This window comes from Mauremys reevesii, linkage group 22 (genome assembly GCF_016161935.1).
Source record: "Mauremys reevesii isolate NIE-2019 linkage group 22, ASM1616193v1, whole genome shotgun sequence".
In the NCBI taxonomy this organism is placed as follows: Eukaryota; Metazoa; Chordata; order Testudines; family Geoemydidae; genus Mauremys; species Mauremys reevesii.
Window position 1 is genome coordinate 8,822,083 of NC_052644.1, and position 17,631 is coordinate 8,839,713.

General features: G+C 50.8%; 1 protein-coding gene across 1 annotated transcript in view; it reads left to right on the forward strand.

Annotated features, from left to right (window-relative positions):
• Window positions 1–17,631, forward strand: part of LOC120388133 — a 736,578-nt gene that overhangs the window by 452,253 nt on the left and 266,694 nt on the right. Inside the window, 2 exon segments of the mRNA XM_039509761.1 lie at window positions 14,063–14,392; window positions 16,134–16,463. Of these exon segments, the coding sequence (XP_039365695.1) occupies window positions 14,063–14,392; window positions 16,134–16,463 (660 nt within the window).

The following is a 17,631-nucleotide window of genomic DNA, read 5'->3' on the forward strand; positions in this document are numbered from 1 at the left end:
CCCGTTGAGATTCTGCCCCCCAGGCATTCATAGTTCCATGATGCTGGGTGTCAGAGTCTGGGGGAGACAAGGCCCTGCACCCCTGGTTTCCTGCTATTCACTATGACTCCCAGCCAGCCAGTAAAACAGAAGGTTTATTTAGACGACAGGAACACAGTCCAAGGCAGGTCTTGCAGGTACAGACAACAGGACCCCCTCAGCTAGGTCCATCTTGGGGGGCAGGGAGGCCAGACTATCTCTGTGCCTCCCCCCATGTCCCCAGCCAGCTACAAACTGAAACTGTCCAGCCCCTTGTCTCCCTTTGTGCCTTTCCCGGGCCAGGAGGTCACCTGATCTCTTTGTTCTCCAACACCTTCAGCTGGTACTTTTGTAGAGGAGGGGCCCAGGCCATTAGTTGCCAGGAGACAGAGTGTCGGCCATTCTCTGTCTAGACAGCATCACATCTGCCCTCTAGGGTTCTGCAGCAATCACACCCCCTTCTCCCACCACCTAGATACTTAAGAACTGCATAGAGGAAACTGAAGCAGCCACACAGTATTCAGAGAAAACATTATGAACATTCCCACTTTGTCACACTGGGGTCTCCGTGGTTCAAGAAATGTGGATCCTGCAAGGAGCTTATGCTGCGGTCTGACAGACACTCACTGTTCGTGAGGTGTGTTGGAGAGACACACGTTCCTGCTAAGTGTCTCCACTGTACCAGTCTGAAAACCAGGGCTCGCTGTGACAGGGACTTGCAGCTGAAAATGCTCCTTATGGAGAAATCTCTGCAGCGCCAATGGAGACGGGCACAAGTAAACCCTCTCCCTCACGGTCCCCTGCTAGGTTGGAACTGACCAGGAGTGCGGCTTCACCCTCTCAAGCGAAGAGGCAAGAAGGCTGCGCAGATTCTGTCCCTGCGCAGTTGATGTCATCCAGCCAGATATGGTCTGACCATTGCCCAAATCGAGCCCCTCCTGGGGCTGATAGCACCGTCCCACAGCCCAGCTGCCTGCACACAACTTTGGCATCCTGTAAGTCCCAGCTGTCATCACACACGGTTCCCCACTGCTGGTTGTGAATCACCTCAACTCTCCCAGCGCCTGACCATCACCCCCGCAGCAGATGGGGAACCTGTGCAGAGCACCTATAAACGACCGGCGGCGCCCACTAAAGCTAAACAATAATTGCTGCGGATATCGGCTCACACTCCATGCCCCGCGGCACCGCAGCTCATGGAGCAACAACAATTTTTAAATCAAGCTGACATCTCCATGGCCCCAGCGCCTGACTCTCTGCTCCCAGACACCGAGCGCTCACTCTTTGAACAGCCACTCTCGCCACCTGACCTGGCCACCCTCACTGACAGTGAGAATGACATGCAGCAGCAGGCAGAGTTCTCCCCTCCTGATTCTCCTCCCACACCGGAGCCATATCTAGCTCAAGGCATGGCACCTCACAAAAACCAGCCTCAGTTTCCCTACTTTGTCCCCCCATTGGCGGGGCCCCACTTTTCCTACCCTATGTATTGGCCTCAGTGGTACCCTTGATCAGCCCCTGCTGCCACTCCTCCTCACGGACACTCCACCAGACCGCAAGTCTGTTCTGCACCTCTATCTCCAGCTCCATCTACATCTAGAGCTCCTGAACCCCCCCTCGAAGGTGTGGGCTATGAACCTTTCCCTGAATCACTTGCTCCTAACTTGTCATCAGCTGCAGATGAAGCTATCATGCCTCCACCTCCACAGAATGTGCACGATTTTAAGCAATTCCAGGAACTTTTCAAGAGGGTGGCACTCAGCCAGGACAATCCTTTAGACGAAGTCCAGGAGACACAGCACAGACTCCTGAAAACCCTCTAACCCTCTGCACCCTCAAAGATCATGTTACCCATAAATGAAGCCCTCCTGAAACCAGCTGACACTCTATGGCAGACCTCTGCCTCCATTCCACCAACATGCAAAAAGACTGAACGTAAATATTATGTACCTGCTAAGGACGGAGATTTCTTATTTTCTCACCAACAACCCAACTCTCTTGTGGTGGATGCAGCGACACACAGAATAAAACAGCCACAATACTGGCCCACTCTGCAAGACAAGGACCTCAAATGGTTTGACCTCCTGGGCCGCAAAGTTTATACCTCCTCCACTCTGCAATTCAGAATTGCAAATTACTCCACTCTCCTCACAAGCTATGACTACGACAACTACAACAAGCGATTTGATTTTATCTCCCATATCCCAGAGAACAGAAGAGCGAACTTTAAATCAGTCCTTGTCGCAGGTCAGCTGGTGTATAGGACAGCACTACAAGCATCCCTGGACATGGTGGACACAACAGCCTGCACTACTGCCACCGTGGTGGTGATGCTCAGGTCTTTGTAGCTATCTGCATCTGGTATCCCCAAAGATCTGCAGACCAAAGTGGAGGACCTTCCTTTTGATAAAGATAAGCTTCTTTCCAAAAAAAATGATGAAGTCTTTCACACCATGAAAGACTCTAGGGCTACCCGGCGCACACTGGGGATATATTCCCCTCCCTTCCCAGGAGACAACAATATCAACCTTATTAGAGGCCCCGCACACAACAGTATCACCGGCTGGAGTCCAGACCGTATGATATTGGGAGGAACCACAACAGACCTCCCAGGTACATACAAAATCATGCACAACCAGCTGCATCCCACCCATTGGGAAACAAACAACAATTTTGAAGCACTGGTCAGGGGTCTGTGCGACCACCACTTGGCATCATCACCTATTTTCCCATTTGGCCATGGCCTCCAGTTTTCCCACCATGTCTGGCAACAGCACTCATAGGACTGCTGGGTCCTGGAAATAGTTCAATCAGGCTACTCCCTCCCTTTCATATCCTGCCCACCCACCCTTCCCCATCCCTCTTCAGGGACCTCTCTCACAAGCACCTACTTCGAGCAGAAGTGACTCATTTTCTACAGCTAAGTGCAATGGAACCTGTACTGGCACAACACTGGGGAAAAGGGTTTTACTCTCACAATTTTCTGACCCAGAAGAAAGGCAGAGGATGGCGACCTATACTAGACCTACGCCGACTGAACAAATTTGTACGTGTACAGAAATTCAAGATGGTCACATTGGGCACAATAATACCCACGCTGGAACAAGGGGACTGGTTCACAGCCCTCGACCTACAGGATGCCTATTTTCACATATCCATTCACCCAGCACACAGACGCTTCCTACGATTCACACTGGACACGACCACTTTCAATACAGAGTGGTACCATTCGGACTCTCCACAGCACTGAGAGTGTTCTCCAAGATTCTAGCAGTAGTGGTGACCCACCTCCGCAAACACGGGATTATACTTTTCCCCTACCTAGACGACTGCCTTATCAAAGGCGGCTCATACGACGAGACATTAAAGGCCACTCAGTTTACCATCTCCCTCTTCCACAGTCTAGATCTGCAAATAAACTTCCAAAAATCCACCTTGATAGCCACACAGGAAATTGAGTTGATCGGAGCTCACCTGGACTCAATTCGGACCAGAGCCTAACTCCCACACACCAGATCCCTTGCCATTACGCACCTCATATGCATGTTCTCCGTTCACCCCAGAATACAGGCATGAACATGCCTGCAGCTTCTTGGCCACATGGCAGCCACCACCTTTGTGGTCAAATACACCAGACTACACATGAGATGCCTTCAGGGTTGGCTCAGCTCCAACTACAAACCCAGCAGACACAGCTTCTGCATGATGCTAACTCTTCCAGCAAAGATATTGGCCTCCCTAAAATGGTGGATAAAACAGAAAACTTACCCATGGGTGTCCCCTTCCATCAAAATTCCCCAGTGCTCATGCTTATGACGGATGCTTGCCTGATGGGTTGGAGAGCACACCTAGAGATCATACGACACAGGGCCACTGGTCCCTATGAGACACGTCTTCACATAAATCTTCTAGAGCTCAGAGCAGTCAGATACGCTTGCCTTCACTTTCTCCCCATCATAAGGAACAAATCGATTCGGGTCCTGACAGACAATACCACATGCATGTTCTACATCAACAGGCGGGGAGGAGCACGATCGCACTCCCTATGCACAGAAGCCATCCAACTATGGAATTGTTGCATACAACATCACAGAGATCACGGCTTCCTACCTGCCTGGGTGTCACAACGCTACTGCAGACACACTCAGCAGACACTTCTCCCAAGAACACGAATGGGAATTGCATCCCACGATACTAAGACAGCTCTTCTCCCACTGGAGCACCCTGTAGATAGACCTGTTTGCCACAACACAGAACTGCAAGGAGAAGTGATTTCACAGAGTGTAGCGATTCGAGGGGTAGCAAGGAGAAGGGTTGGAAGGAAATGGTTCCATGGCCAATAAAATCATACCACGCTGACTAGAGCCTAGACTCACTGAACGAGATACTTTTCTGTCTGGTAGAACAACTCTCACGCCTCAGTCCTTCCAGGGTTTTACTCCAGGCCTGGCTGTGACCTCCTGTTCCAGAGACAAATGCTGTCAGTTGCCTCCTGGGTGAAAGGGAGCTCTTGTCCCCTCTCCTCTTTCTTTGTGGGTACAGACCATTGTCTCTTCCCAGATGAGGTCTCTCTTGGGAGACTTGTGCTGAGGGTCCTTTGTCTTTGTAAAGTCTCAGGCCCCCACTGAGCCCAGACAGTGAATATAGCCTGTCTCCACGGCTGGGCTTTGTTCTATGTGCTGATTGGTTCACCTGAAGGGATTGTCATGGCGCAGGTGACAAGCTTCACATCCACACTTCTGGAGCGTCTGTGATGGGTTGGATCACAGGAACCCTCTTGGGAGCTGCCAACTGATGTGCCAAGACTACTTCTGCTCCTGCTTTCCCTGCCAGCTCGGGACCCCAGCACCCTGTCTTGCTGAGCCAGATATGCCCATCTGCTCCAACCCAGACCCAGGGTCTGAATTACTTGCCCTAAAGCTGCAGACTTAACTGAAAGCAGCTTACAGAAGTGTGCTTGTCTTTATCACTCAGATGTCCAACTCCCAATGTGGTCTAAACCCAAATAAATCCGTTTTACCCTGTATATAGCTTATACAGGGTAAACTCATAAATTGTTCGCCCTCTATAACACGGATAGAGAAATATGCACAGTTGTTTGCTCCTTCCCCCCAGGTATTAACACATACTCTGGATTAATTAATAAGTAAAAAGTGATTGTATTAAATACAGAAAGTAGGATTTAAGTGGTCCCAAGTAGTAACAGATTGAACAAAGTGAATTACCAAGCAAAATACAATAAAACATGGAAATCTAAGTCTAATACAGTAATACTGAGTACAGATAATATCTCACCCTGAAAGATGTTTCAGTACATTTCTATCACAGACTGAATGCCTTCCTAGTCTGGGCATAATCCTTTCCCCGGTACAGCCCTTGTTCCAGCTCAGGTGGTAGCTAAGGCATTTCTCATGATGGCTCCACTTTGTTCTGTTCCACCCATTTATATATTTTTTGCATAAGGTGGGAATCCTTTGTCCCTCTGGGTTCCCACCCCCACCCCCTTTCTCAATGGAAAAGCACCAGGTTAAAGATGGATTCCAGTTCAGGTGACATGATCACATGTCACTATAAGACTTCATTACCCACTTTCCAGCACACACATATACAGGAAGACTTACAGGTAAAACACAGCCATCTGCAGTCAATTGTCCTGGTTAATGGGAGTCATCAAGATTCCAAACCACCATTAATGGCCCACACTTTGCATAATTACAATAGGCCCTCAGAGTTATATTTCATATTTCTAGTTTCAGATACAAGAGTGGTACATTTATAGAAATAGGATGATCACACTCAGTAGATTATAAGCTTTGTAATGATACCTTATAAGAGACCTTTTGCATAAAGCATATTCCGGTTACATTAGCATATTTTCATAAAATCATATAGAGTGCAAAGTCACAGTGTCATATGCTACATTTTACATCTCTCTTTAACTATGTCCCATTCAAACATCTTGCTCCCATTAGGTTGAGCAGTGGGCTGCTGGCTTTTGGGAGAGACCTTTGGTGAGCTATTGTGCATATATCTCACCCAAGGGATCCCCATATAACTCTCGGCATCCCTGTGCCCTCCGCCAGTTGGTGTCTACTTATCTCTGGGCCAGACTCCTCTGCGGCACAATGGGGACCTGGGTAACTGCAGCTTCCACTGGTTGGATTTGGTGTCAACGGAGCCTGCAGCCGCTCACTCAAACCAAAAATCCAGGGCCAATTTCTCAAGAGAATCACAGTGTTCCGGTGGATTTGCATTTCAGGGAATTAGTCCTGAAGCTGTAACTTCCCCCAAGAGCTGGACATGGGAGACACAATTCTTCCTCACTTCCTGCCCTACACAGCCTACATATTTCCCTGTCTTGTTTCTCAGCTGTCCTGTCATACCCCAGAAGTGGCTGCATGTCAGTGAGGAGTCTTCTTCTTTTGTGTACGTCACAAGTTGATATCTATGTAACCCTTCTGCCAGTAGCATCAGAAGTGACCAGGGCCGGGTTCCTTTTCAGCAATATAACACAGATCCAGCTTGAGCACCCACCCAGTAACCTGGGCCAATTACACACCACCCCCTGGGAGCTTCTACAATGCAAAGCTTCCCCTCTTGGAAGAACAGGGTCTAAGTGCAGAAAAGAAACTTTTTGATAAAAGGAGGGAAACCCCCACAGCATTAACTTGGGAAAATGCCACAAACAGGATTTATAAACATAAAACCATGAGCAAAACACCTCCCCCAGAGTATGTTGGGCAGTGTCTTTTGCCTCAGGTTCTTGAGTACAGCAACCAAAAGTTCCTTTAAGTTGCCCCTCCCTTCTCCCTCCACTGCACCCCACTCACAATGGTTGTCTTGGTTAGTGAAGACTCAGAGTTCAGAGGTGCACCTGTGTGAGTTCAGCTCCCACCATGGGGGCGGGGAGGAGAGCGCCTGGCTCGCTCTGCTGTCTGGGTGCCTGCTCCGGTGGCAGTTGCCCTGCCAGTCACTCACCACTCTGCTCACCCTCACCTTCTGCTGCCCCCGGCCTCTCCACTGTGACCTCTGCAGGTCGCTCTCTTGAGTCTCCACCCAGCTCTCAGTGACTGTCAGCTCTTAGTGGGGAAACCTCAGTGCTGAAGCAGGCTGGGCAGAAACACTGTCTTGCAGGAGGTGATTTCAGCTCTAGTGATCACTTAAATGAAAAAGACTCCTAATGGAGCCTTAGAATCATGGAATCATAGAATATTAGGGTTGGAAGGGACCTCAGGAGGTCATCTAATCCAATCCCCTGCTCAAAGCAAGACCATCACCAACTAAATCATTCCAGCTAAGACTTTGTCAAGCTGGGCCTTAAAAGCCTCTAATGATGGAGATGCCACCACCTCCCTAGGTAACCCATTCTATTGCTTCACCACCCTCCTAGTGAAATAGTATTTCCTAATATCCAACCTAGATCTCCCCCACTGCAACTTGAGACCATTGCTCCTTGTTCTGTCATCTGCCACTGCTGAGAATAGCCTAGCTCCATCCTCTTTGGAACCCCCTTTCAGGTAGTTGAAGGCTGCTATCAAATCCCTCCTCACTCTTCTCTTCTGCAAACTAAATAACCCCAGTTCCCTCATCCTCTCCTCGTAAGTCATGGGCCCCACCCCTGTAATCATTTTCATTGCCCTCCTCTGCACTCTCTCCAATTTGTCCACATCTCTTCTGTAGTGTGTGTGTGGGGGGGAGGGGACGGGACCAAAACTGGATGCAGTACTCCAGGTGTGGCCTCACCAGTGGGTGATAATCATTTCCCTCCATCTGCTGGCAAGGTTCTTACTAATACAGCAAAATATGCCATTGGCCTTCTCGGCAACAAGGACACACTTCTGACTCATATCCAGCTTCTCATTCACTGTAATTCCCAGGTCCTTTTCTGCCAAACTGCTGCTTAGTCAGTCACCCCCTATTCTGTAGCGGTGCATGGGATTCTTCCTTCCTAAGTTCAGGACTCTGCACTTGTCCTTGTTGAACCTCATCAGATTTCTTTTGGCCCAATCCTCTAATTTGGCCAACCCTAACCCTCTGTATCCTATCCCTACCCTCCAGCATATCTACCTCTCCCCCCCCCCCCAGTTTAGTGTCATCTGCGAACTTTCTGAGGGTGCAATCCATAACATCATCCAGATCATTAATAAAGATGTTGAACAAAACCTGCCCCAGGACCAACCCCTGGGGCACTCTGCTTGATACCGGCTGCCAACTAGACATCGAGCCATTGATCACTACCTGTCGAGCCCGACAGTTTAGCCAGATTTGTATCCACTGTGGCAAGGCACCTTCTCAGTCTCCCCAGCCTCCGCTGCTTTTAGCTCTGGCAAGACAGGCTTGGGTAATATGGTCCCCCTTGGGACACCGCGTGAGTCCGTTCCTTCTCTTTACCAGTCCTTTTTAGCTTATTTTTCTCCCTTGTGGGAGGGAATGCAGCCTCTCTTCCTGGTGAGGCTCCCTGTCTTGCTGCTCCTAACCTCCTGGCAGCAGAACTCCTTCTCTCCCCCTCTCCTTCCTCCCAGGGGAGGGTTTAAAAAGGACTCAGGCAACCCTTAGTTGGAATCAGCTGATCCTAATTCACCTCAGGTAGCTCCCTCTCAGCTGATTCTAATTGATACTTTGGTAACCCCTTCTCAGCTGAACCTGATTGACCTGTAGTTACTCCCCAGTTGATAGGGAGGAGGGCCCTTTTAACCCCTCTGAGACTGATTTCTACCCCCACCCCCCTTGCAGCTGTCTGTCCTGAGTTTATCACACCACCTTATAGTCCATTCATCCAATCCATACTTTTTTAACTTGCTGGCAAGAATACTGTGGGAGACCGTAACCAAAAGCTTTGCTAAAGTCAAGTTATAGTACATCCACCGCTTTCCCCATATCCACAGAGCCAGTTATCTCATCATAGAAGGCAATTAGGTTAGTCAGGCATGACTTGCCCTTGGTGAATTCATGTTGTCTGTTCCTGATCACCCCCCTCTCCTCCAAGTGCTTCAGAATGGATTCCTTGAGGACCTGCTCCATGATTTTGCCAGGACTGAAGTGATGCTGACTGGTCTGTGGTTTCCTGGGTTCTCTTTTTTTAAATATGAGCACTATATTTGCCTTTTTCCAATTGTCTGGGACCACCCCTGATTGCCACGAATTTTCAAAGATAATGGCCAGCGGCTCTGCAATCAGTCACCCTTCTCCCTCAGCACCCTTGGATGCATTATATATGGACCCATGGACTTGTGCATGTCCAGCTTTTCTAAATAGTCCTTAACCTGTTCTTTCACCACTGAGTGCTGCTCACTTACTCTCCATGCTGTAGAAGCAGCAAAGAATCCTGTGGCACCTTATAGACTAACAGACGTTTTGCAGCATGAGCTTTCGTGGGTGAATACCCACTTCTTCGGATGCAAGCAGTGGAAATTTCCAGGGGCAGGTGTGTATATATAAGCAAGCAAGAAGCAAGCTAGAGATAACGAGGTTAGATCAATCAGGGAGGATGGGGCCCTGTTCCAGCAGCTGAGGTGTGAAAACCAAGGGAGGAGAAACTGGTTCTGTAATTGGCAAGCCATTCACAGTCTTTGTTTAGTCCTAAGCTGATGGTGTTAAATTTGCAGATGAACTGGAGCTCAGCAGTTTCTCTTTGAAGTCTGGTCCTAAAGTTTTTTTGCTGTAGGATGGCCACCTTAAAATCTGCTATTGTGTGGCCAGGGAGGTTGAAGTGTTCTCCTACAGGTTTTTGTATATTGCCATTCCTAATGTCTGATTTGTGCCCATTTATCCTTTTCTTTAGAGACTGTCCAGTTTGGCCGATGTACATAGCAGAGGGGCATTGCTGGCATATGATGGCATATATTACATTGGTGGACGTGCAGGTGAATGAACCGGTGATGGTGTGGTTGATCTGGTTAGGTCCTGTGATGGTGTTGCTGGTGTAGATATGTGGGCAGAGTTGGCATCGAGGTTTGTTGCATGGGTTGGTTCCTGAGCTAGAGTTACTATGGTGCGGTGTGCAGTTGCTGGTGAGAATATGCTTCAGGTTGGCAGGTTGTCTGTGGGCGAGGACTGGCCTGCCACCCAAGGCCTGTGAAAGTGTGGGATCATTGTCCAGGATGGGTTGTAGATCCCTGATGATGCGTTGGAGGGGTTTGAGCTGGGGACTGTATGTGATGGCCAGTGGAGTCCTGTTGGTTTCTTTCTTGGGTTTGTCTTGCAGTAGGAGGCTTCTGGGTACACATCTGGCTCTGTTGATCTGTTTCCTTATTTCCTCGTGTGGGTACTGTAGTCTTGAGAATGCTTGGTGGAGATTTTCTAGGTGTTGGTCTCTGCCTGCGGGGTTAGAGCAGATACGGTTGTACCTCAGTGCTTGGCTGTAGACAATGGATCTTGTGGTGTGCCCAGGATGGAAGCTGGAGGCATGAAGGTAGGCATAGCGGTCAGTAGGTTTTCGGTATAGGGTGGTGTTAATGTGACCACCACTTATTTGCACCGTGGTGTCTAGGAAGTGGACCTCCCATGTAGATAGGTCCAGACTGAGGTTGATGGAGGGGTGGAAGCTGTTGAAATCATGGTGGAATTTTTCCAGAGTCTCCTTCCCATGGGTCCAGATGATGAAGATGTCATCAATGTAGCGTAGGTAGAGAAGGGGTGTGAGTGGACGGGAGCTGAGGAAGCGTTGTTCCAGGTCGGCCATAAAAATATTGGCATATTGTGGGGCCATGCGGGTGCCCATAGCGGTGCCACTGATCTGGAGATATATATTGTCATTAAATTTGAAACAGTTGTGTGTGTTGCCCAGTGCAGCAGTCTGGGAGCTCCCCTTGTCTGTGAAGGCTGAGGCAAAAAAAGCATTGAGTACTTCAGATTTTTCCACATCATGTTGCCTTCCCCATTCAGTAAGGGTCCCACACTTTCCCCGACCTTCTTCTTATTGCTAACATACCTGTAGAAACCCTTCTTGTTACCCTTCACATCCCTTTCTAGCTGCAACTCCAATTGTGCCTTGGCCTTCCTGATTACACCCCTGTATGCGCTAACAATATTTTTATACTCCTCCCTAGTCAACGGTCCAAATTTCCACTTCTTGTAAGCTTCCTTTTTGAGTTTAAGCTCACTGACGATTTCACTGTTAAGCCAAGCTGGTTGCCTGCCATATTTGCTGTTCTTTCTGCACTTTGGGATGGTTTGTTCCTGCGCCCTCAATAAGGCTGCTTTAAAATACAGGCAGCTCTCCTGGACACCTTGCCCCTTAATATTAGCCTTCCAGGGTATCAGTTCACTAAGGGAGTCTAAGTCTGCTTTCTGAAGTCCAGGGTCCATATTTTGCTACTCTCCTGTAGACGGGCCGGACTCACCCCTGCAGTGCCTCCTGCTGGTCTCTCAGGGAATTAGCTCATTCCAGCATCTGGAGTGCCCTCTGCAGGCCGGTGATCCACCTTCCAGCTTCTGGCCTCTGTGTCCCTCCCATGACCCCGGTGCCCCTTTAACTGGGTCTCCCCCTCCCAGGGGGACCCCCACCCCACTATCCCCACTTTGCCCAGTATTAGCTACTTCACTGGGGCAGACTGCAGTATCAGCCACTCATCATAGGCAAAGGGGTTTGGACCTGCTGCCTTTGAGCTACCCCTGGGCTGCCCCCTGCAACCCCCACTACCTCTTGGCCTTATTCTAGGCCGCAGCCTGGGGCTTTCCAGGCAGGAACTCCCCAGCTCCTGTGCCTTTCCCCAGCCCTGCTCCACTCTAGGTACCTTGTCTAGCTCCCTGCAGCCAGGCCCTTCTCCCTCTAGAGGCAGAGGGGGACTCTCCTGGCTCCCAGCCTCTTTATAGGGTCAACTGGGCTCTGATTGGGATCTGGCCACAGCTAAGCCTGCTTTCTCCCAATCAGGCCAGGCTTCTTGCCCCAGCTACAGCCCTTTCCTGGGCTGTTTTAAGCCCCGGAGGGCAGGAGTGAGTAACCACCCTGCTACATCTCCTTTCTTCCTTTTCTCAGTATCCTGAAATCAACCATCTCATGGTCCCTGCTGCCTAGGTGGCCATCCACTTCTACTTCCCCTACCAATTCTTCCCTCTGTAAGCAGCAGGTCAAGAGAAGCATGGCCCCAGTCGGTTCCTCCATCACTTGTACCAGGAAGGTGTCCCCAACACTCTCCAAAAACTTCCTAGATTGTCTGTGCACTGCTGTATTGCTCTCCCAGCAGATGGCAGGGTGCTTGGAGTTCCCCATTAGAACCAGATCTGCGATCTGGAGACTTCACTTAGTTGTCCTTAATTAACTTGATCTTTGAAAAGTGGTGAGGGGCAGATTAAACCATGCCTAAACCTCTTACACAGAGCCCACAGCCCTCAGCAGGAACACCCATCTCCACCCCCTCTCACTCTTGATAGGGGTCTGGTGTCTGAGCCCCCTAGTTAGTGAGTTCAGTTAGTTGTGGGTGACCCACTCAGTCAGGGCAGGCTAAGGACAGTTCTGCTGCCCTTTACTCAGAGAATCAGAACAACATTTCATTACCCCTGCATTCAAGTACTACAGCGATTTGTAACCCAACACCAGCCAACACAGCTCTGTCTGCTGGATACCTAGGCAGAGTGGGTGTGTTCTTGTAAACACAGTCTGGTCCTGAAGCCTTTCCCCTCCCCAGCGCATCACTAGCTGTCAGGGGAGAGCTCATTCCCACCTTGCTCACCTCTAATTTATTCAGCCATCAGACTGTGCATCCTTAAGGTCCAGTCTTCTAACGGGGCTCTGTTTCACCATGTGTGACTGTCTGTATTGCTGCCCCACAGGCACACTGAGAAGATCAGGCTAAGCCACGTTTCTGCATTGCAGCAGTGCCTCCGGCCAGTCCAGTCAGGGGCCCATTAAGCCTAATCTAGGATCTGCGTCCCAGGTTGTAAATGGGCAGATACATGTTAGGGCTTCTGAAAATGCATCCGCATGCCAGTCTCTCTATCCCAGAGTTGCTGCCCCTGTGTGAGGACACAGCTGTCAGCCCAGCTCTGCCATCATTCATCTGAGACTGGTACTGGGCTAGCAGCACTAGACACGAGTGCAGCAATGGCTGCCAGAAAACGATGTTGCCAAGTCAGTCGCGGCAAGTGAGGAGGAACTGCAGGGGCAGGTGTTTGCTTCAGGAGGGGGCCTACCTGCTTGTAGGAAGTGTGCATTGCCTCTGCACTGGTCAGAACCATTGTCAGCCTGTTGAGCAGCAGGTTCCTACCAGGTGTCACTGCGCTCAAGGCAGATCTACGGGGGATGGACTCTGGGTGAGGTTTTCAGGGACCTATGGAGCCAACACACGTAAATTCAATGCTGATGTCAGGCTAAGGTAACCACTAATGACTCGGGCGACTGTGTTCAGCTGCCAATCACAAAGATGGTAATGCCAGTGTCTGCCCCGCACCACTTCACAGTATCGCACTGGAGCAAATACCAGCGCCAGGAGTGAGGGTGTAAATCTGCTCCCCAGGAGGTTGCTGCCAGCAGTGCAGGGGTGATCTTTTTAAGTGCTCTAATGGGAGCAGTAGATCAGACTGCCGTCCAGTCTGCCTAATTAGGTGACAGCCTAAGGGTACGTCTATACTTACCTGCTGGGTCGACACGTAGCGTTCGACTTCTCGGAGTTCGAACTATCGCATCTAATCTAGACGCGATAGTTCGAACTCCAAACGCGCTCCCGTCGACTCCGGAACTCCACCACCACGAACGGCGGTGGCGGAGTCGAGGGGGGAGCTGCGTCTGGATGGGTGAGTACTTCGAACTAAGGTAGTTCGAGTTCAGCTACGCTATTCACGTATCTGAACTTGCGTACCTTAGTTCGACACCCCCCCTTAGAGTAGACCAGGCCTTACTAGGTGAGAGCTGGCTGGTAGGGGAGTGGACAGATTTCAACATTGCCCAAGTGATTAGCCTGCTTAGTGGTGGGAAGTCCTTGACAGGAATTTGCTGTGTGCAAAGACCGGTCAGATCTGTCAGCGGGAGGTGCTAAGTTCCCCAGCGACACGAGAGATCAGATGCACAGGAACCTCCCTGAGTGTTTATTGCATTGTGTGTTTGCAGAGGCTGGCGTCTCAGAAGTGGCTCAGATCCGACTGGTGAACAGCAGGAGTCACTGCGCTGGGAGAGTCGAGGTGCTTCGCAACCAGCAGTGGGGAACTCTGTGTGATGATGGCTGGGACTTACAGGATGCCGGAGTCGTGTGCAAGCAGCTGGGCTGTGGGACGGCGCTATCAGCCCCAGGAGGGGCTCGATTTGGGCAAGGATCAGATCGTATCTGGCTGGATGACGTTCAATGCGCAGGGACAGAAGTTGCCCTCTCCGATTGCAGGGCTCGGCCTTGGGGAGAGAATAACTGTCTCCATGGAGAAGATGCCGGTGTTGTGTGCTCAGGTAACTTGCATCCATTATGTCAGTGTGGGTGGTGCAGGGATCGGGCTGGGAAGCTTTCAGTACAGACCCAGCTCTTCTGTCTGAGCCCTGGTCTACACGGCGGGGGGTGGGGAGGGTGTTCAACGTAAATTACGCAAGTGCAGCTACACGAATAGCATAGCTGAAGTCGGCGTATCTTAGGTCGACTTACCTGGCCGTGAGGCTCCCCCGTTGACTCCACTTCCTCCTCTCACAAGCTGGAGTTCCGGAATCGACGGGGAGTGCCATCGGGGATTGATTTTATCGCATCTACACTAGACGCGATAAATTGATCCCCGATAGATGGATCACTTCCTGCTGATCCGGGATCACTCTTGATGGGGGTCTGGTGTCTGAGCCCCCTGGTTAGTGAGTTCAGTTCAGTTGTGGGTGACCCCCTCAGTCAGGGAAGGCTAAGCACAGTTCTGCTGCCCTTTACTCAGACAATCAGGACAACAACATTTCACTACCCCTGCATTCAAGTACTACAGTGGTTTGTAACCCAGCACCAGCAAGCACAGCTCTGTCTGCTGGATACCTAGGCAGAGTGGGTGTGTTCTTGTAAACACAGTCTGGTCCTGAAGCCTTTGCTCCTCCCCAGCTCATCACTAGCTATCAGGGGAGAGCTCATTCTGTCCTTGCTCACCTCTAGCTTGTTCAGCCATCAGACTGTGCATCCTTAAGGTCCAGTCTTCTAACTGGGCTCTGCTCCACCACGTGTGACTGTCTGTATTGCTGCCCCACAGGCACACTGAGAAGATCAGGCCAAGCCAAATCTCTGCATTGCAGCAGTGCCTCCGGCCAGTCCAGTCAGGGGCCCATTAAGCCTAGCCCAGGATCTGCATCCCAGGTTGTGAACGGGCAGATACACGTTAGGGCTTCTGAAAATGCATCAGCACGGCAGTCTCTCTATCCCAGAGTTGCTGCCCCTCTGTGAGGACACAGCTGTCAGCCCAGCTCTGCCATCATTCATCTGAGACTGGTACTGGGCTGGCAGCACTAGACAGGAGTGCTGCAATGGCTGCCAGAAAACGATGTCGCCAAGTCAGTCGTGGCAAGTGAGCAGGAACCGCAGGGGCAGGTGTTTGCTTCGGGAGGGGCCCGACCTGCTTGTAGGAAGTGTGCATTGCCTCTGCCCTGGTCGGAACCATTCTCAGCCTGGTGCGCAGCAGGTTCCTGCCAGGTGTCCCTGTGCTCCAGGCTGTTCTAAGGGGGATGGACTCTGGGTGACGATTTTAGGGAGCTATGGAGCCAACACAGGTAAATTCGATGCTGATGTCAGGCTAAGGCAACCACTAATGACACGGGTGACTGTGTTCAGCTGCCAATCATCAAGATGCTTATGCCAGCATCTGGCCCGCAGCACTGCACAGTATGTCACTGGAGCAAATACCAGCGCCAGGAGTGAGGGTGTAAATCTGCTCCCCAGGAGGTTCCTGCCTGCAGTGCGGGGGGTGATCTTTCTAAGTGCTCTAGTGGGAGCAGTAGAACAGACTGCCGTCCAGTCTGCCTAGCTAGGTGAGAGCTGGCTGGGAGGGGAGTAGACAGACTTCAGCATTGCCCAAGTGATTAGCCTGGTCAGTGGTGCGGAGCCCTTGACAGGCAATTGCTGTGTGCAGAGACTGGTCAGATTCGTCTGTAGGAGGCGCTAAGTTCCCCAGCGACACGAGAGATCAGATGCACAGGAACCTCCCTGAGTGTTTCTTTCTTTGGGTGTTTGCAGACGCTGGCGTCTCAGAAGTGGCTCAGCTCCGACTGGTGAATGGCCCAAGTCACTGCGCTGGGAGGGTCGAGATGCTTCACAACCAGCAGTGGGGAACCGTGTGTGATGACAGCTGGGACTTACAGGATGCTGGAGTCGTGTGCAGGCAGCTGGGCTGTGGGACGGCGTTATCAGCACCAAGATGGGCTCGATTTGGGCAAGGATCTGATCGTATCTGGCTGGATAACGTGAACTGCACCGGGACAGAAGTTGCCCTCTCCGATTGCAGGGCTCAGCCTTGGGGAGTGAATAACTGTACCCATGGAGAAGATGCCGGTGTTGTGTGCTCAGGTAACTTGCATCCATCAAGTCAGAGTGGGTGGTACAAGGATCGGGCTGGGAAGCTTTCAGCACAAACCCGGCTCTCCTGTCTGAGTCAACGCTGACCTCAGTGCCCAACATGGTGTTAAGGGCCTCTACTGCCGGTAGGGTGTGTGTGAATTGGGGGTGCTCTCCATTTGCAGTTGTGCTGGCTCTAATGCCCCAATGCAGTGCCATGGGCCCCTATCATGAAGAAGCCTTGTTTGTGCCTGCTGTGGGCAGCTCCCCGACTCCCTCGACCACAGGCCACACAAGCCGTTCCCTCTAGGCCTTGTGGAGCGGGGTGACCGCTGTCGAAGTTGGCAATATTTCACTTCACCCCTCGGCTCTCGGAGCATCCTCCTGCAGCACCCAGTCCCTGTCTCGCTGGGCATCACAGCAGTCGCAGAACTGCTCACAAAAGACCATGGTCCCAAGGTGACCAGCTCCACCTCCCATCAGTGCCCCAATCAACACACATCCCTAGATCCCTTCATAGTCACACCAAGTTCAAGTGATTTCACAGAGTGTAGAGATTCGAGGGGTAGCTAGGAGAAGGGTTGGAAAAAATGGTTCCATGGCTCATAAAATCATACCACGCTGACTAGAGCCTAAACTCATTGAAGAAGATATTTTTCTGTCTGTTTGAGCAGTGCTCACCCCACAGTTCTTTCAGGATTTTATTTTAGGCTTGGTTGTGATCTCCTGTTCCTGACAAAAATGCTGTCAGCTGCCTCCTGGGTGAAAGGGAGCTCTTGTCCTCTCTCCTCTTTCTTTGTAGGTACAGATTATTGTCTCTTCCCAGAAGTGGTCTCTCTTTGGAGACTTGTGCTGAGGGACCTTTGTCTTTTTAAATTCTCAGGCCCCCACTGGGCCCAGACAGTGAATATAGCCTGTCTCCACGGCTGGGCTTTGGTCTGTGATTATCTCAGCCGAAGGGATTGCCATGGCGTAGGTCACAAGCTTCACTTCAACACTTCTGGAGCGTCCTATTCTACATTTTTTTCATCTGTCTTCAACTATGTCCCATACAAACATCTTGCTCCCATTAGATGGACCAGCGGGCTGCTGGCTTTTGGTAGAGGCCTCACATGCCACCTTTGATGAGCTATTTTGCATATATCTCACCCAGGGGATCCCTGTATAACTCTAGGCATCT